At 39.7% G+C, this 16,089-nt stretch overlaps 1 protein-coding gene across 1 annotated transcript in view; it reads left to right on the forward strand.

The window, feature by feature from the left end:
• Positions 1-16,089, forward strand: part of FLT3 (fms related tyrosine kinase 3) — a 33,866-nt gene that overhangs the window by 14,740 nt on the left and 3,037 nt on the right. The window contains exons 9-22 of the mRNA XM_027651587.1: positions 258-423; positions 4,378-4,484; positions 5,578-5,689; positions 7,216-7,394; positions 8,869-8,981; positions 9,071-9,203; positions 9,293-9,397; positions 10,977-11,087; positions 12,995-13,148; positions 13,517-13,647; positions 13,822-13,946; positions 14,303-14,425; positions 15,057-15,168; positions 15,252-15,351. Of these exons, the coding sequence (XP_027507388.1) occupies positions 258-423; positions 4,378-4,484; positions 5,578-5,689; positions 7,216-7,394; positions 8,869-8,981; positions 9,071-9,203; positions 9,293-9,397; positions 10,977-11,087; positions 12,995-13,148; positions 13,517-13,647; positions 13,822-13,946; positions 14,303-14,425; positions 15,057-15,168; positions 15,252-15,351 (1,771 nt within the window). The remainder of the gene's footprint in view (positions 1-257; positions 424-4,377; positions 4,485-5,577; positions 5,690-7,215; positions 7,395-8,868; positions 8,982-9,070; positions 9,204-9,292; positions 9,398-10,976; positions 11,088-12,994; positions 13,149-13,516; positions 13,648-13,821; positions 13,947-14,302; positions 14,426-15,056; positions 15,169-15,251; positions 15,352-16,089) is intronic.

Raw genomic sequence — 16,089 nt, forward strand, 5'->3', positions numbered from 1 at the left:
GAAGCATTTTTAAGTGCTCTGGTCTGACCAAATACACAACTTCACCAGGCTCAAATCATTTGACTGCAACTGAACACAGTGACAACATTTCAATACTATTTTGAAACGTTATCTTATTTTAACAGGATGCCTTTTGTGATGTAACATGATGATAGTGATTTTTTTATCTTGTGATAACCAAAATGAAAAACATACAGATGTCAAAATTTCTTCATTAAGCAGTCCAGCCTAACATCTCTTTTTTTCTTTTCCTTCAGAAAAGGGATTTATAAATGTAACTGACTCTAAAGAAGATTTTGAAATTGATGAGGAAGAGTTTTGCTTTGAAGTTAACTTTACAGCTTATCCACCAGTTAGATGCATGTGGTTATTTTCCAAAAAAACATTTCCATGTCAACGAAGTTACAATGTGGATGGACACAGGTACTTGAGTCTTTTGTAATAATTTAATATGATAATGTTTCCTCTTTTTATCTCATTTGGACTGTTTACTGTCCATGTTTTGTACTCTGTGTTTTTAAAATGTGGGTGGGCCACATGATGAAACCATGTTAACAAAAGACACTCAAACACAATTTTGGCTTTCAGCAACAGTTCACATATATAACTTGTAGAATCAATTTATTCTCTATTTACAATAAACCCTTTGGTAAGTTATGCATTTAGCAACCTCTTAGTTTATATGCATTTTGCCATTCCCTTTCTCTCTAACATAATTTTTTAGTTTCAGATCTGCTGCAGTTTTTGTACTGAATCACAAGTTCTGCATGTTCCCCTTTTGTCATCCTGTTCTTGATGATGTTCCCAGTGTCTTTCAAACAACCCAGATCAAGTCCAGGGACCTGTAGTTTCCAAGCCTCTGTTAGATCTGTTTGACTGTGCCTGTGCCACAGAAACATACCGTTCTGCTCATTACCCAGGTCATGTATTCTTCTGCTGCTGCAGCAAAACATGTTTTGAATAAACCTGTTAGTTATCTACCTTTTCTGTTATTTCCTACAATGAACTTCTGGCATGTATCCTGTTTAAGGTTAATGTTTTCTCCATTCCCTAGGCTTTCTAATTTCTTGATAACATTATCTAATTTCCTTCAGAGTTTCTTTCAGAGTAGCCCCATGGCTTTGAAAGTAACAGCTCTTATTCACCTCAGTGAGAGTAAAGCCAGACTGCTCTTTTCCAGTTTTGACTTTAAAACTGAGCAGGACCTGGGCAGAAACGAATGTGGCTGCACTGATTTCTTCTCATATTCTTAAAACCTCTCTTATCATCTCCATAAAGCTGTGTCATAACCTGGATTACACTTTTCATGGTTTCTTTCTGTAGTATTTTGGTACCTTCAATTTTATCCACTAGGTTGTCGAGGCATCTTTGTAACAGATTGGCCTTTTCATCTGCATCAGATGGTGTTTTGGAGTCAGACCTCAGTGAGGTTCAGAGACAGCTCAGTTCAGATTAACAAATTGTCATCTCCTGGCAATGGCCACAGGAACTCTGTCCCTGCTGATAAAGTGGGGGCTGTCAGCAAACTTTGATAGCATTGCGTGGGTGTTGGTGACTAATCTGCAATCCCTGACATGGGCTCAGTAGATCTGCGCTTTGTGTCAAGATTGATTTTGGAAATGAAGTCTCAAGGGACAACCGTGAGCATTTGCTCATCCTTGTCAAATAGGTACCTCCCTCCAGCTGATAACACCGAGTTGATCTGCTTTGCAGCTGATATGGACCTCTTCTCACCGCTTGTACAAGCAGCAGTCAGTTTTGCTTGGATGATTGAGAACTGGTGTAAATTCAGTGCAGATAAGATAAAGGTGCTATGGACTGCGCCAACAATAATAATGTCAAGAACTCTTGAAATAGTTTAGGCAACCCTCGTTAATTGGAAAGGTGCAACTGCTGGTGCTTTGGGATTTATGAGTCACTTCAGATAGCCTTTGCAGCACAGAAGCAGCAGTTGCCGAGTGCAGATCCCCACCTGCCGGATGGGGAAAAGTCCAGCCTGTGTCCCTGGAGCTGTGTGTCCTTGGCTGGCTCAGCCACAGTCATGGCCATAGCCACGATCACAGCCACCAAGTATTGCTGGGGTGTGGCCTGGCGCTTGCTTCAAACAGACAACTCAGCCATCCGTCTGACTGTGCTATTGGATAAATAGATTTTTTTAATGTTAATTTTTGGGTAGTTATATTTTGCATTGTTTTATCATTCTATTTATTTTATGGAAAAAAATATGATTGAGGAAAAAGTACTTGAATTTGGTAATTATTTCATCTGACAAGTACATTCTTCTCTACAAACATCCCCCACAACTATACATACACAACTATAATTTTGGTTGAATACAAACATTGGATAGGTACATCTCACCTGAGGAAAGAAGCAGCAAGGGATGAGGATGTCAGGAGATTCTGCCTGCAAGCTGTAGCACTGCAGATTTCCATATGATTTTAAAGCAGAAAGTTTCCCGAAACTACAAGAGAAAGGTCATCACATATCTAAACCTATTGCAAGTCTCACTTTGTATATTTTAGTTGATTTCTGTGTAATCCTGTCTCCCAACACTTCTACTTTGTTCCTTTCATATCCTTTTTCATTTCCTGTTTTTCCCTTTTTTTATTTCTGCCATTTTCGTATTAAGTTGTTCCTCCTGATTATAGGTCATATTAAATTGTATTAATTAGCTCTGTTCTTTTCTTTAGCTTTTCATTTCAAATCCCGGAGATCCATCTCTCCTATCACTACCCTTGTGTGTTTTCAGACATTTCTCCTGAATTTCCATTTTCTGTTTGCTTTTGTTGTCTCTCTATTTCAGCACACTGTTGATTTTCACTTCCCTCCTAAGAGTAAATGAGTTTTCATAAACACTATGACCCCTGTTAGAATTTATAATATTTAGCTCACATGCCATGATATTTTCATGTATCAAAGATATTGTTTTAGAATTTTTTCCCATTATTTCATTAGGATATAATCCTTCAGCCCTGGGATTTCAAAAGCAATTCATTATTTTTGGTTTGGGGGTTGGTGTTTTTTCCTGTCTTCAGTATCCATCTTGAGTCAGCTTAAAAGGGTTCTAATTTTAAAATGTCTATGAGTTCAAGGACAATTTTAAGGCCATTTCAGATGAAGATATTCAAAAGTCAATAACTACAAGAAGGTGTTGCCTTAGTGAGAAGGCAAAACTGCCAGTGGCTTCAACACAAGTTTTCCTGGTCTAGAATTTCAAGGCAATACTTAGTTCCTTTGTATGTATCTTCCTTAATGAGAAATACCCCCATCTTAGATCTATAGATTTCTATCTCATTACTGCTTTCTCTCACCTTGCAGATTGCAGGCTGTCTTTTTTTCCTTCTTTGCTTCAAACTCACTGATGTGCCTGCTTGTCTTTACCACTTAAACATAGTTGAGGACATTCTACATGGTTATCCTTGAGCTGTCAGCAAAATCATCTATCCCCAAATGTCAGCAACTAACCCTAAGAGAGATTTTCTTAGGTTGCGCTTCTAATGTTGATGAACTGCATTATCTGCCATTCAAATTTGACGATTGTCCTCACAACAATAACCTAGTCAAAAGCACAGAAACAGGATACCATCTCTGTAAGTTGGTATATTCCCTCCTCCCTGCCTCATCCCACGTCTCATAAACCAGTGACAACAGGACAGTCATGCATGAATCTTTGAGTTGCTGCAGTTCTCAGTTGTTAGCTTCTGCCCAGTGACTTGTTAGAGCCCTCTCTCATAATTTCCATTGTCACAAGCTGTCTCCTGCATGGTGTGGGTCTTGGTTTTCTGCCATCCACTGGGTCAAAGGCCATAGGGATTAGTAGAAGTCTGATCTTCCTCCTGCAGAACTATCTTGATGGTCGGTGTTTCATCTCATTGACAATAAATTTATGATGGTGACCTCATTCCTGAGTTTCCATGAGATCTTTCCATTTGGAGAGGTTTATCTCTTACAATCCTCCCTGTCATTGTTGTTTCTTAATACTATTTGTCATATCAGCTAGAAAGTCCCATCAAAGTTCTTTGGAGAGTAGAGAGTTTGATCCTTTGCTGGTCTTAGCATCTGTGCCAGGATGTGTTACGTGCCTTGTCTTCCAATGGATCGGTAACAAAATAACAGCTTGACAGCCTATGTGCACTCCAGGCCCTGTGAGAAAAAATGCAGAATGAAATCAATACTGCAGAAAAAAAAATATACTCCCACAAAGACTGTTAGATTCTGGGGTTTATATTCTCTAGTCAAAAATAATTTCCCCTGTGTTCTTCATCAGGGGATGCTGAATTGTTTCCAACATATGTATGGGTCTTGACTACATTTAAAATCTTTTTCAAGTCAATTTTTTGTCCTTTTCCTTCTTTGTTTTTCTTTGCTCCACAGCATGTCATCAAAGTTCTGCAACCATCAGCACCAGTCTGGGATATACATATTTTATGCTGAAAATGATGATATGGTTGTGACAAAAAAATTCACTCTCTATGTGAGAAGTAAGTGAGAAAACTATCCCTGTGAAGATTTGGCAAAGTCTGAGACCTTGTCACTGGTATAAATGAAACTATTGTTGTTTTTCCTTGGTATTTGCCATTTCATTTACATAGATTTATTGTTAAAAATGGAGGATCACAAGGCAAAAATATGATTCTCTTCACACTGCACTCCACTACTGAAATCCAGGCATGGGGGCAGAGAAAGACACTGGATTGCTTGTGGGTTGTATTTCTTGTCTTGGTCGGGGATTGAGAACAGAGAAAGGAGGAGAAAGTTACTAATTTTTTCTTTCCTTTAGTCTATCATAAAGAGAATATGAGAAATTAGTAGATACTCAGAAAATTAATACTTCTTAAGAAAATTACAAGCTTAGGAGCTCAATAAAATACAGTGACTGTATTCTAATTCTACAGAGCTGTAACATATATGACTGCTGCAGAAATGACATGAGCCACATGAGAAACTCATGACTTACACAGGCACAGTCTTGACCAATGCTGTCAGTTATCTCAGTTCTGCCTCATGACTGGAGCATGTCTCCCTTATTCCAGGTCAGGGAGCATTATTTATGATATGTTATGTGTGCAGGGATATATCCTGTGCACATTTTGTACGAGCTGGACCCCCAGAACTGGAGTGTCAGGGCAGTCCTAAGGCCAATCGCTTGTTCAGAGTCAGAAAAGCAGAAGTTAAGGCTTCTAATTTTGGCTCTGCCATTGTTTTGGTTTCACTGTGCCCATACAGAGGAGTGGCTGCTCCCCTTGCCTTGCCCGCACTGCCATCCACAGAACTGAGGGAGGAGGAAGACTGCGGGCTGCACCCAGCTCTCACAGGACATGTGGGTGGGCTATTTTGAAAACACAAAAGCAGACCTTGGTCTCAGCAGATACAGTACACAAAAATGTACAGGGTATTGTCACTTGAAATCTGATAGAATTGTCACTGTGTATTGTCACTGACAGAAATTGTCTTACAGAATCATAGAACTGATGAGGTTGGAAAAGACCTTTAAAATCATAGAGTCCAATAAGCCCAGCACTGCCAAGTACACCACTAAACCATGTCCTCAAGTCTTGTGCTATCTTGTTGTAGGAAAGCCTGAAATAACGATGCAGCAGTTGTTCACACAGATCTCATGCACTGCTGAAAGTTATCCTGCCTCATCCTGGGTTTGGAGGAACTGTCTTGAACTGAACTCATCCAGGTAATAATTTTCTCACTTTTTTGTTCATTGCAAAGACTATCTGAGCTATCTTTGGTTACATGAAGACTGACCTGTAAAAACCCAAGTTTAAGATGCACCCTCAACTCTTTGGTGTCCCACTTCAGAGGAACCAGATGACCAAAACTAGGGAAATTTTTCCATTTTTTTGTTGACATCAAAGGAATTCTACAAAGAAGTATCTCAGGCTCTTTGCACCAAAACAAGCCCCACTGGGTTTTTATCAACAGTTAGGTAGCTACAAAGTTCAATCTAAGTTTTTCTCTTAGCCTATCGACATTAAAGTGATTCAGGGAATGCATTGGTTAATACAGGCTTGATTAATTGTTTGAGCTTTGGTTAAAACAGCTGTTATGGTGACCTGTTACAAAAGCCAGTGAAGTCAGGGAGAGTGTTTCCAGTAAAGTTAGTGAGAGTGTTTCCATTTCCTCTATTTATTTAGGGCAATGAGTCAGGCACTAAAATTTCAAGAGATGCTGAAAGAACTTTGAACTGTTTTATGAACTCTGCAGTTTTTATTTTAGATTTGCAAAAAACTAATAATCCTATGGTGCAGAAGAGTACTTGGTCAAATTATCCTTTATAAGGTTGTGGATAAAGCTCTAAGTATTTTAGCTAGACATTAAAAAAAATATCTGAACAATTTTCTTATCTATACCTCTGAAAAGGTTTCCTAACATCAATCTGTTCATGTAGAAATGGAAGAGGAAAGAAAACGTCCAGCTAGTGAGTTTAAAATACTCCTTAAATCATCTTTCTGGAAAGAAAATGCTGTGACATCTCTTTTCTTGGAAACTTCCACATGTAGAAGCTAGTGTTATGTCTAGAGCTGAATAAATTTTATTTATTTATTTATCTCCTCTTTTATTTATATGAACAGTAAATTAGGCACTAAGCTGATGAATGATAGAAAAGCTAAAAGTCAAAATTATCTCTGTGTGAGCTTCCTTTCCCTCGAGTATAATGTTCCCTCTTTCTACATATGAGGTCTTAAATAAGTCATTAATACAGGGTGGATACTCTTCATCTTGAGTAAAAGAAACTTCATGGTTGAAAACATATATCTTCAGGGAAAGGACTTTAGAACTTTTACTGTGGGTTCATTTCGCATTTATAGTTTTAGTAGCAGCCCGTTTGGAGCTGCTCAGTGGTTTGAGTTTTGAGGCAAGTATGACACCAGTGGGAATAGATGCAGTATAGGAGGGTTGTGTCAGTTATGAAATTGGTGGAGGTCCTGGAGGGCAGTGGGTGCAAGGCAGTGGCGGAGAGTGGGAGTGAACCCAGTGTAGGAGGTAGAAAACCCAATGCACTCCCTGCTGACCCTGCCATGTCCATCCCCAAAAATGAGACTGGTAACCAATCTGAAGTCTCACTCTATCACTGACAAAAATCAAGCCCCCTCCCTTCTCATCTTCCAAGACAGACATAAGACATGTTTTGAAACTTTCCACCTTCTCCCCTGGAAAATATCAAATCAAATACCAGAACTGGTCCTCTTACTTTTTCAGCTGTATGGAAGAAATTGCAGAGGGGATTCACAACTTCTTGCCAAAGAGGAGATCCCTGGGGTCATGGATTTCAAGCAGTACTTTGGATCTAAAGGAGACAGCAACAACCTTCTCTGTGGAGTGCTGTGCAAACAATTCTGCCGGTTCAGCCTGTAAAAAGAGTTTCATTAACCAGCCAGGTACCATAGGCCAGTGTTTTAGCACAGGGTTTCTCAATCAAAACTAGCATGGTAGAACTTGAGGTATTTTTTTATCTGGCTAAATGGCTGACCGCGCAATGGCATTACAGGTAAAACACAATCTCTATGTGTATACAGCATCAGAAATAGTGGGTGAATGGGAGACAATTCTTTTTTCTCCAATCCCAAAGCAGGGGCTTCCCTCATTAAAATAAGCAGAAACTTCACACAAATAGGAAGTGTGGGATGGAACCATGGCAATGTTGGGGTCTCATTTTTTATTTCATATTAGTAATCCCTACATGAAATCTGGATGCATCAGCTTTGGAAAGAACTGAGGTCACTTGATAACTGGTGGCAGATGCTAGCTCTTGTTCCTTTCCTGGAAGTCATTGTGTTTCTGCTAGAAATGCCCATGGGAGCTCTTGTCACCCCATGGAGGTCATTGCATACACAAGCAAGATCATGACTGAGCCAACAGACCCACTCAAGGGTCTATCCCGTCTGGGAAGAAGGAGACCTTCTGGGCAAGAGACCTTCTTAAACTGATAATAGACAAGTGGCAAAAGATTAAACCCTAGTTTGGAAACTGCTGTGCAGTCTCTCTTCTTGCTGAGACAATGAGATATTTCCTTGTTGAGCCAGAAAGTCAATATGATTATTTGCACTTTATACTTGTAACACCATATATATCCGATAGAGTAAAAATTTCAGTTACAAAGAACATGCTGTGGCACCTAGGAAGTGTTTTGAAACACCCATATATTTGCAGTACAGGGATTTCCTTTGTCATGGGTGAACAACCTGTTTGGTGCTTTTGACTACAGCTGGCCAAAGCCGTGACCACTGTCAGAGTTCGAGCATTCATGTTGAAATCAAAATAGAAAGTAATCTTTATACTTACGCTCTTAGAAACAACCAGAATATGAGGGTAGGTCTTATGTAACACTCACCTACCCACCAGCCCCTTACAGTAATATTTTGGCTTGTTAAGAGAGTTCCTGGCTGAGCAGCAGCAATGCTCCAAGCAGGCTGTGTACAGTCCACCCACCGATAACTGGAACTTTGGTACCTAACATATGTTGATGGGGGAAGGCACAGGGAGAGAGCAGGAAGATGCAATAAGAAGAGGATATGATTAGTCCTGTTTATGCTCACAGAGTTCAATCCATGGATCACACCAAAACCTCCATGCACTTAGATTTATCAGTTTATTTTAGATTTATTAGTGGATGTAGCCTTTTTTTTCTGAAAACAGATGTCAGAATTATCCAGCACTTAATGCCTCCCGCCCATCTTGTATATGGCTCCATCTCGCTTTGTACATGGCTCCATCTCATTCCCCATGCAGAGGAGGCTCAGGAGTGAGAGGGCTACAAACTGCCACAACTGACCAAGCCATCATGTGTTCTCCTTGCATTTTCAGCTGCACACACAAACTGATTCAGTGGGTAGTAATATGTGTCTCTTAAAGTTGCAGGAGCTGTTTCTTCTCTCACGGACAATGATGCATTCTATGTCTCTGTTGGATTTTTTCTCGTATTGATCACTTTTGTGTTTGTATTCATGTTTCTTAAATACAAAAAGGTAAACATAAATATCTGTTCCTTCTTTTGTTCCTACCCAGCTGTTTCTTCTCTAAGACTTCTTACACTGTGTGTTTTTTTCTTCCAAAGCAATTTAGATATGAAAGCCAGTTGCAAATGATACAGATGATAGGGCCATCAGATAATGAGTACATCTACATTGACTTCAGAGAATTCGAATATGATCTAAAATGGGAATTTCCCAGGGAAAACCTGGAATTTGGTGAGCATTCCCTAAGGCAAACCCCAACACTGGAGTAATAGCCTGTACTGTACCAGCAGCAAATAATATTGGCATACTGTGTCTTGTAGGACAGATCCTTGGTTCTGGGGCTTTTGGAAAAGTGGTGAATGCGACAGCTTATGGAATTAGCAATGCGGGAGATTCAGTCCAGGTCGCAGTCAAAATGCTAAAAGGTATGATAAATTCTAGTACCTTTCACAAACAACAACATATTCTAGTGGCTCCAAAACAGAAGCAGCGTTGGAAATCCCCTTGTATACAACCTTTCAGTAATTATTCCTCACAAACACTTGGCTTCAAAATCCTTAAAATGCCTTTCAAAATCCTGCTTCAGTTTGGAAAGGTATTGCTGAAGTGCCTTCATCCTGCAGTGTGTTGCCTTTTGTCCTACACACTACAGAAGGCGTGTGCTGTGTGGGGAAGTATGGAGCTGCTCTGCTCTAAAGAGGAAGAATGGAAATTCCTAGTGCAAATTAACCTCCTGGTTACATCGGTGTCTCTATGAATTTTGGTGTAAGGTCCCTTTTTCTTGTAGTGTTGTCTAGCTGTGGAACACCCTTCATCTGCTGTGTCTGAGCTAGCTTGTTTCCAAAACTTCAGCACAATTTCCTGTAGTCTTTTCTTCTTGATGACACAAAACTACTTCTTTCCATCCCTCCCTACAGGTCAGGCTTCTTAAACCTCGAATACTCCTTGGTGCTATGCTCTGGCTGCTCTCCAGGATCTCCTCATAAAAGCAGTGTCCAGGAGCAAACCACCCTGGCAGCAAGAATGATAGAATTGTTTAGGTTGGAAAAGATCTCTACTATCATTATGTCCAACTGTTAACCCAACACTGCCAAGTCCATCACTAAAACATGTTCCTCAGTGACACTACTATATGTCTTTTAAATACTTCTGTGGATGGTGAACCAACTGCTTCCCTGAACAGCCTGTTTCAATGCTTGACAAACCTTTCAGTGAAGAATTTTTTCTGCATATCCAGTGTAATCCTCCCCTGGCACAAACTGAGGTCATTTCCCCCATCCTTTGACTTGTTTCTTGGGAGAAGAGACTGATATTCACCTCACCCACCTCTCGATACATATTTGGATGAGTTTCACATTGACACCAGCACCCTGCCCACCTGTATGCCCACACAGCCACTTACTGCCAGTGCTGCCATGCAGCTCCATCCCCTATTTGCACATATGCATCAGTTTTATACTTCCTTGGTCCATTCCTTTGTGATTGTCTTTATGGAAGCTCAACTTGATCGTTATGGTTCACATACTTAATTCACTGAGATCCTGAGGACCAAATGCTTTCTGAAAAACAAGACTAAAGCTATAACAGAAACACAGGGTGGCCTTCTTAGCTATTAGATTGCAACTGGTTGCATGCCATATGGCTGCCAAGACATTTTTTTCTCTTAACATTTCCCTGCAACAGGATTGACTGCCATTTTTTCTGTGCTTGTGGACACTTGAATAAATTGCTCTCATTTCTTGCCCAAGAATGACAAATGTTGACATTTGAGGGCTGCTTTCCCAGGCCTTCAAATGGTACACACACACACACACACACAAATTTAGTTTCTACCTTTTGTTAAATCTTTTTTTACTGTAAAAAGATTTTTTTTCAGAATGTTCCCAAATATGCCATTATTTCAATGAATTTGAAATGAAGATTTGCATGTGATAAAGCATCATGACCATTTAAATTTTTATTTCTTTGCTAGAGATTTCCAAATCTGTGTTATTACCTTTACAGAAAAACCTGATGCCGCAGAAAAAGATGCTCTAATGTCTGAGCTGAAAATGATGACTCACATTGGAAACCATGAAAATATTGTGAACCTACTAGGAGCTTGTACGGTGTCAGGTAACTTGCAATTGTGGAAAGGTACGAATTAAAACCTCCAGACTAAAAACACTATTAAAGACATCCAAGTCATAAATAATCACTTATTCCTCAGGCTGCTCTTCAATCTCTTCTCTGCTGAATTCCACCTCTGCCCAATCAATTTTGCTGTTCTGTGCTGGACCAAAATAAGATGAACTGAAAGCAAAGTTAAAGCTGTGCAGGTGTACAGAAAAGGGTCCTTTCTGATTGAACTTGCATGAAGTGATACAACAGCCCTTCTGTAGAAGAGGATTTCCTGTTACAGTGGTGATAGCACTGATATGGGCCAATTTATTAAGAGGAGAGGAAAAACTTATCTGGTGTCAGGGACTTTTGTATCCACATGATTATGTTCACATAAGAAATAATTTTTTTTTCTTTTTTTTTAAATCATATGGATCACCAAACAGTGAAGTTGTAGAAAGAAAAGGGAAAATGGCTAAAAGCCAGACAGGAAGGAAAAGAAACCAAAAAAGAACAAAGGCAGGAGGGCCACACAAAGAAAGAAGATGAGGGAAGTGAATAATGGACAGAGGAACAACTTTTTAAGGGACCTATTGTAAAAACAAAGCTGAAGATTGAAAAAAATAAGTAAATATGGGTTAAAATGAAGGCAACAAGGGATTATCACTAATTAATTATTGTGTGACTAATCATTGAGGAAACATACTCAGATATTCCTGTCCCAAGAACTGCTTCTCTGGGCGGTCCAGCAGTGAACAAGAGTGGGTGAGGAGAGGCTAAAGAACAGATGACCTTGGCAAAAGGACAGGATTTTACCCAGTGTTGGTCCATGTCATGAACTATGACACCTGCCACTGAAAAACTTGACTTCCTCAGAAATACCAAGGAGAACAGTTAACTCTTTTTTCCTCAGTTTGCATCAGCAGCAATACTGTCATACAAAGACATCTGAGGGATAAGAGGAAAGCAGAGAAATAGTTTGATGGTGGTGGACTTAGCTGAGTTGAAACTATATAGGCTGCCACAGCCTTCTGGAACATTAGAAAAGATGTGATGGTGTAGGTAGGAGAGCTGCAGTGAAGGCCTGCTTAGTCTGGCAGGGTAGGGCAGGAGTGCTTCCAGCCTTATCCAAATCCCATTTTCAGAAGTATTTACATGGTTCTCAAGACTTCCTTTCCATCCTCTGAGAGAGTTTGCAGGCTGTTTCCAGTGTACCCTACCTTGCTTGGCCGGGGCCTTCTGACAGAAATGGCTGCAAATTCATAGTTGGCTTTTCTGAGCCAGAAGTAGTGATGCCAGTGTAAGGCTTTGCAGGATGATGTGTGACCACTCTGAGCTCCTGCTGGCTTGTCATGACTTTTCTGCGAGCCTGCCTGGGTCAGGTCTTGGATGTATTTTTCCTTTCTTGAGAAAGTGACCTGACCATTATTCTACTCAGACACATCCCCTTGCAAGATCTATCCCTCCTATAGGCCATCTCAGCAAGCACACTTGGGTTTCAGTTGGCCTTCGTGGAAAAAAAAGGATATTTCCAGAAGATAGCACAGATAAATGGAAGGATGTAGGTCAAAGGATACAAATTCACATCATCCAGATAATTAGCAGGGATCATTTTTTACAGTGTGTTGCATCTTTATTGTCTGTGCGGTCCTGCCAGGAAGGATCTTTCTGTTTCTATAGGGATTTTCAGTACACATTGAGAGATGTACCATAAGGAAGAATCAGCTACACAGACTTTCCAAAGGGACGTTACAGTCAGTAAACATTACCTGCCTATCAGCACAGTTTATCTACCTGGGAAGGAAAGATGTTTGAGATGTTTTAGTACAGACTAGTCCTGAGAAAAAATGAGACAGCATTAGGGCTTTAATGGGGAGGGTGCTATAAATAGCAGCAAACATTTACATTTCCAACTATTTCAGGACCAATCTACTTGATATTTGAGTACTGTTGCTATGGTGACCTTCTGAACTACTTAAGGAGCAAGAGAGAAAAGTTTCACTGGACACTGACAGATATTTTTAAACAGCATAATTTCAGCTTTTACCACAATATTCATTTGGACCAAAATTCCAGGTAAAGCATTTAGCAACAGTTTAATATTTTTTAAAACTACTATCACTTCTTAAACTGCATTCTCAGCTGTGCACTAAACTGATGAAAACATTCAATTCTTGAGAATGTGCTTTGACGTACTTTAATAAATAATGCTTTGGGAGGAACTGAGATTTGATTCTCCTTATGATGTTCTTCACACTGGACTGCAGAATACAAGCAATCTCTTGTTTCTCTTTCCAGTTTGGAGAAGTCTCATGTCTGTGCATGTCTGTGCCCAGATTTTTAATATCAGTAACTGATCATGGTTTTCACTGTGAAACCATTTATGTGTAGAAGATTACATGATACACTGTGTGTAACCTTTGAAAATATGTTGCCCGCTCCAGGATAGGGACTCACCTGAAGTATGGTGTAAATACAACTCCGTGCAGAGAAGATGAATTTGAAACCATGCAAAGAAGTCAAAACATAAATGTGACATCTGGCTCAAATGGGATAGTGCTGTTCTCTGAGGAAGGTAAGAGACTGATTGATTTTATCTTTACTAATTCTGTTATTAGGATAAAAAAGATAGATGCTCTTTGTGATGTTGTTCTTGGTAGGAGCACAGGAAAATTCTTAAAACTGTCAGTGGAATTAATCAGAGAGTGAGGAAGCCTGTGGAAAACTCATACTTGGTTATTTTTTACAGATAAAATTAAGGATACAAGCACACAGGTGGATGAAGAAGAGGATTTTAATGTGCTCACTTTTGAAGACCTTCTTTGCTTCTCTTATCAAGTTGCCAAAGGAATGGAATTTCTTGAGTCCAAATCGGTACAGTAAAGGGTAGCAAATTGTTCAGATAGAAAAGGCAGTAAAAAACCATCAGATTATAAAAGGCAGGTTGAAGAACAGAGACACTCAGTGGCAAGCTTGAACTATACCTCCTTCCCTGGCTTAACAGCAAAGGCTGAATTGCAGTTTTAGGCACCACTCTGAGTAAGAAGCATCCGCACTGAACACTTGTGCCTGCTCTGGCCCTGTCCCCTAGCCATGATCAAACAGGGAGCATCCAGCTTGCCCATTCACAAAACTGTTTAAGTGGAAGGAGGGAGCAACTCAGAGAGCAGGGAGTTGTCTTCCTCTGATACTAAATGCTGCAGAGCATTAACCATTCCTTTCCTTCTAAGTGCATTCACAGAGACCTTGCTGCCCGGAATATACTAGTGACCCATGGAAAAGTGGTGAAAATATGTGATTTTGGCCTTGCCAGAGATATAATTAATGACTCCAACTACATTGTCAGGGGAAATGTAAGTTCATGAGCACTCTCTGGCTTTCATACCATTGTAAGAATTATAAGGAACCAAGAAAGTGAAGTTTTAATTTTTAAATTCCTTGTTAGCTTTGCAGATATCTGTACCGAAAGTGCAGACATCTCACTTTTTTCTGCCCCTGGCAAATGCAGATTCTTAGCTTATGATTAAACTAATCAAGCTAGTACTGTAAATGAAATGATACCCATGTTCTTTCTAAAGCACACTGAAATCCACTGATGGAAGCACTGGGAGTCGTTTACTATTGCAGACAATAATAGTATAGGACAATGTGGGGACATCCCAGATCCTCTGCCTGTATGAAGAAGTACAGTGTGGGCTTCTCCATCTGAGCCACTCACTCTAGAAGTCGTAAGAAGGAAGGCAGCTCTTCCAGGACTGAGCTCATCTCTCCTTAAATAGTCATCTAAAATGGATGAGATTAATTGACTCCTTAGAAGTGCCCATTTCTCTCTATAACAGGAATTTCAAAGGACTACTAAGAGAGACACAGCTCTTGACATGGCAAACATGAATTGATCATATTCAAGCAGTGAGAACTACAGTGAGTCATCTAGAAAGCCTGTGTCAAAGCATGACCTGGCCTCCTTTCCCCCTGTCTTTACAGGCTCGTTTACCTGTTAAATGGATGGCTCCTGAAAGCTTATTTGAGAGAACGTACACAATGAAGAGTGATGTCTGGTCATATGGAATATTACTATGGGAAATATTCTCTTTGGGTATGTTTTGTAATAGGACAAAAAAGCAGTGTTTGGTTTTGTTAGCTTCTGAATTAACATGTATTCTCCAATAATTTCCACAGGTGTAAATCCCTACCCCGGTATTCAGGTTGATACAAATTTCTACAAATTAATACAAAGTGGATTTAATATGGACCAACCATATTATGCTACAAAAGATGTGTAAGTGTACTTCTTGCCTGATGCAGAGTATGTGAATTTATATTTACCAGGTCACTGTTTGAATGACCTTTTATTTATTGTATACACTGTCTTGCTCATAATAAGTTGCAAAACATGAGATCTTCCTCTAACTCTGGAAAAGGCTGCCTGATCCTGCAGGTTTTGTTCTAAAGCAGAAGTGATCAACACTAAAGGTTATGTGTGTTTGAAAAGACTAATTTATCATATTTATTTAATTGTGCCTTCCTTTCCCAGGGAACAATTCTTGTTCCCAGATCAGAGATATTTTTTTTTCCCTTGTTTTCCTTTGCTTTTTTTCTTTTTTTTATTTTCCTTTATTTTTTTTCCCAAGAAAAAAAAAAATATCAGTTTTGAATATTGACTAAATCTTTGGTGGGTTTTTTTCTAAACTTTTTTTTTTTAATTGAGCTTTACTACATTTGTTTTGGTTCAGGGTGGCTAGGGATCCTGTTAGATAAGAATCTTGCTAAGGAAGAGTTGGGGGGAGCTATTTCTGCGCTCTCAGTATATGATTTTTAGCCTGTGCCTCTGTGCCTGGGTGGGCTTTGCCTAGAGGTGGATCCCAGGGGACAAGAGAAGATGATAGGGAGCTATGAGACCTGGAACATGGAGAAGAAGGAAGGACTTTGGATTGTCTGAGCTCTTCTGGCAGACATTTCATAGATGGTCTAGGGACTCAGTGCCTTGCTATGACACTGTACTGCTCTTATCCTCTCC

The sequence above is a fragment of the Corapipo altera genome, unplaced genomic scaffold (genome assembly GCF_003945725.1).
Source record: "Corapipo altera isolate COAL_440 unplaced genomic scaffold, ASM394572v1 0, whole genome shotgun sequence".
NCBI lineage: Eukaryota > Metazoa > Chordata > Aves > Passeriformes > Pipridae > Corapipo > Corapipo altera.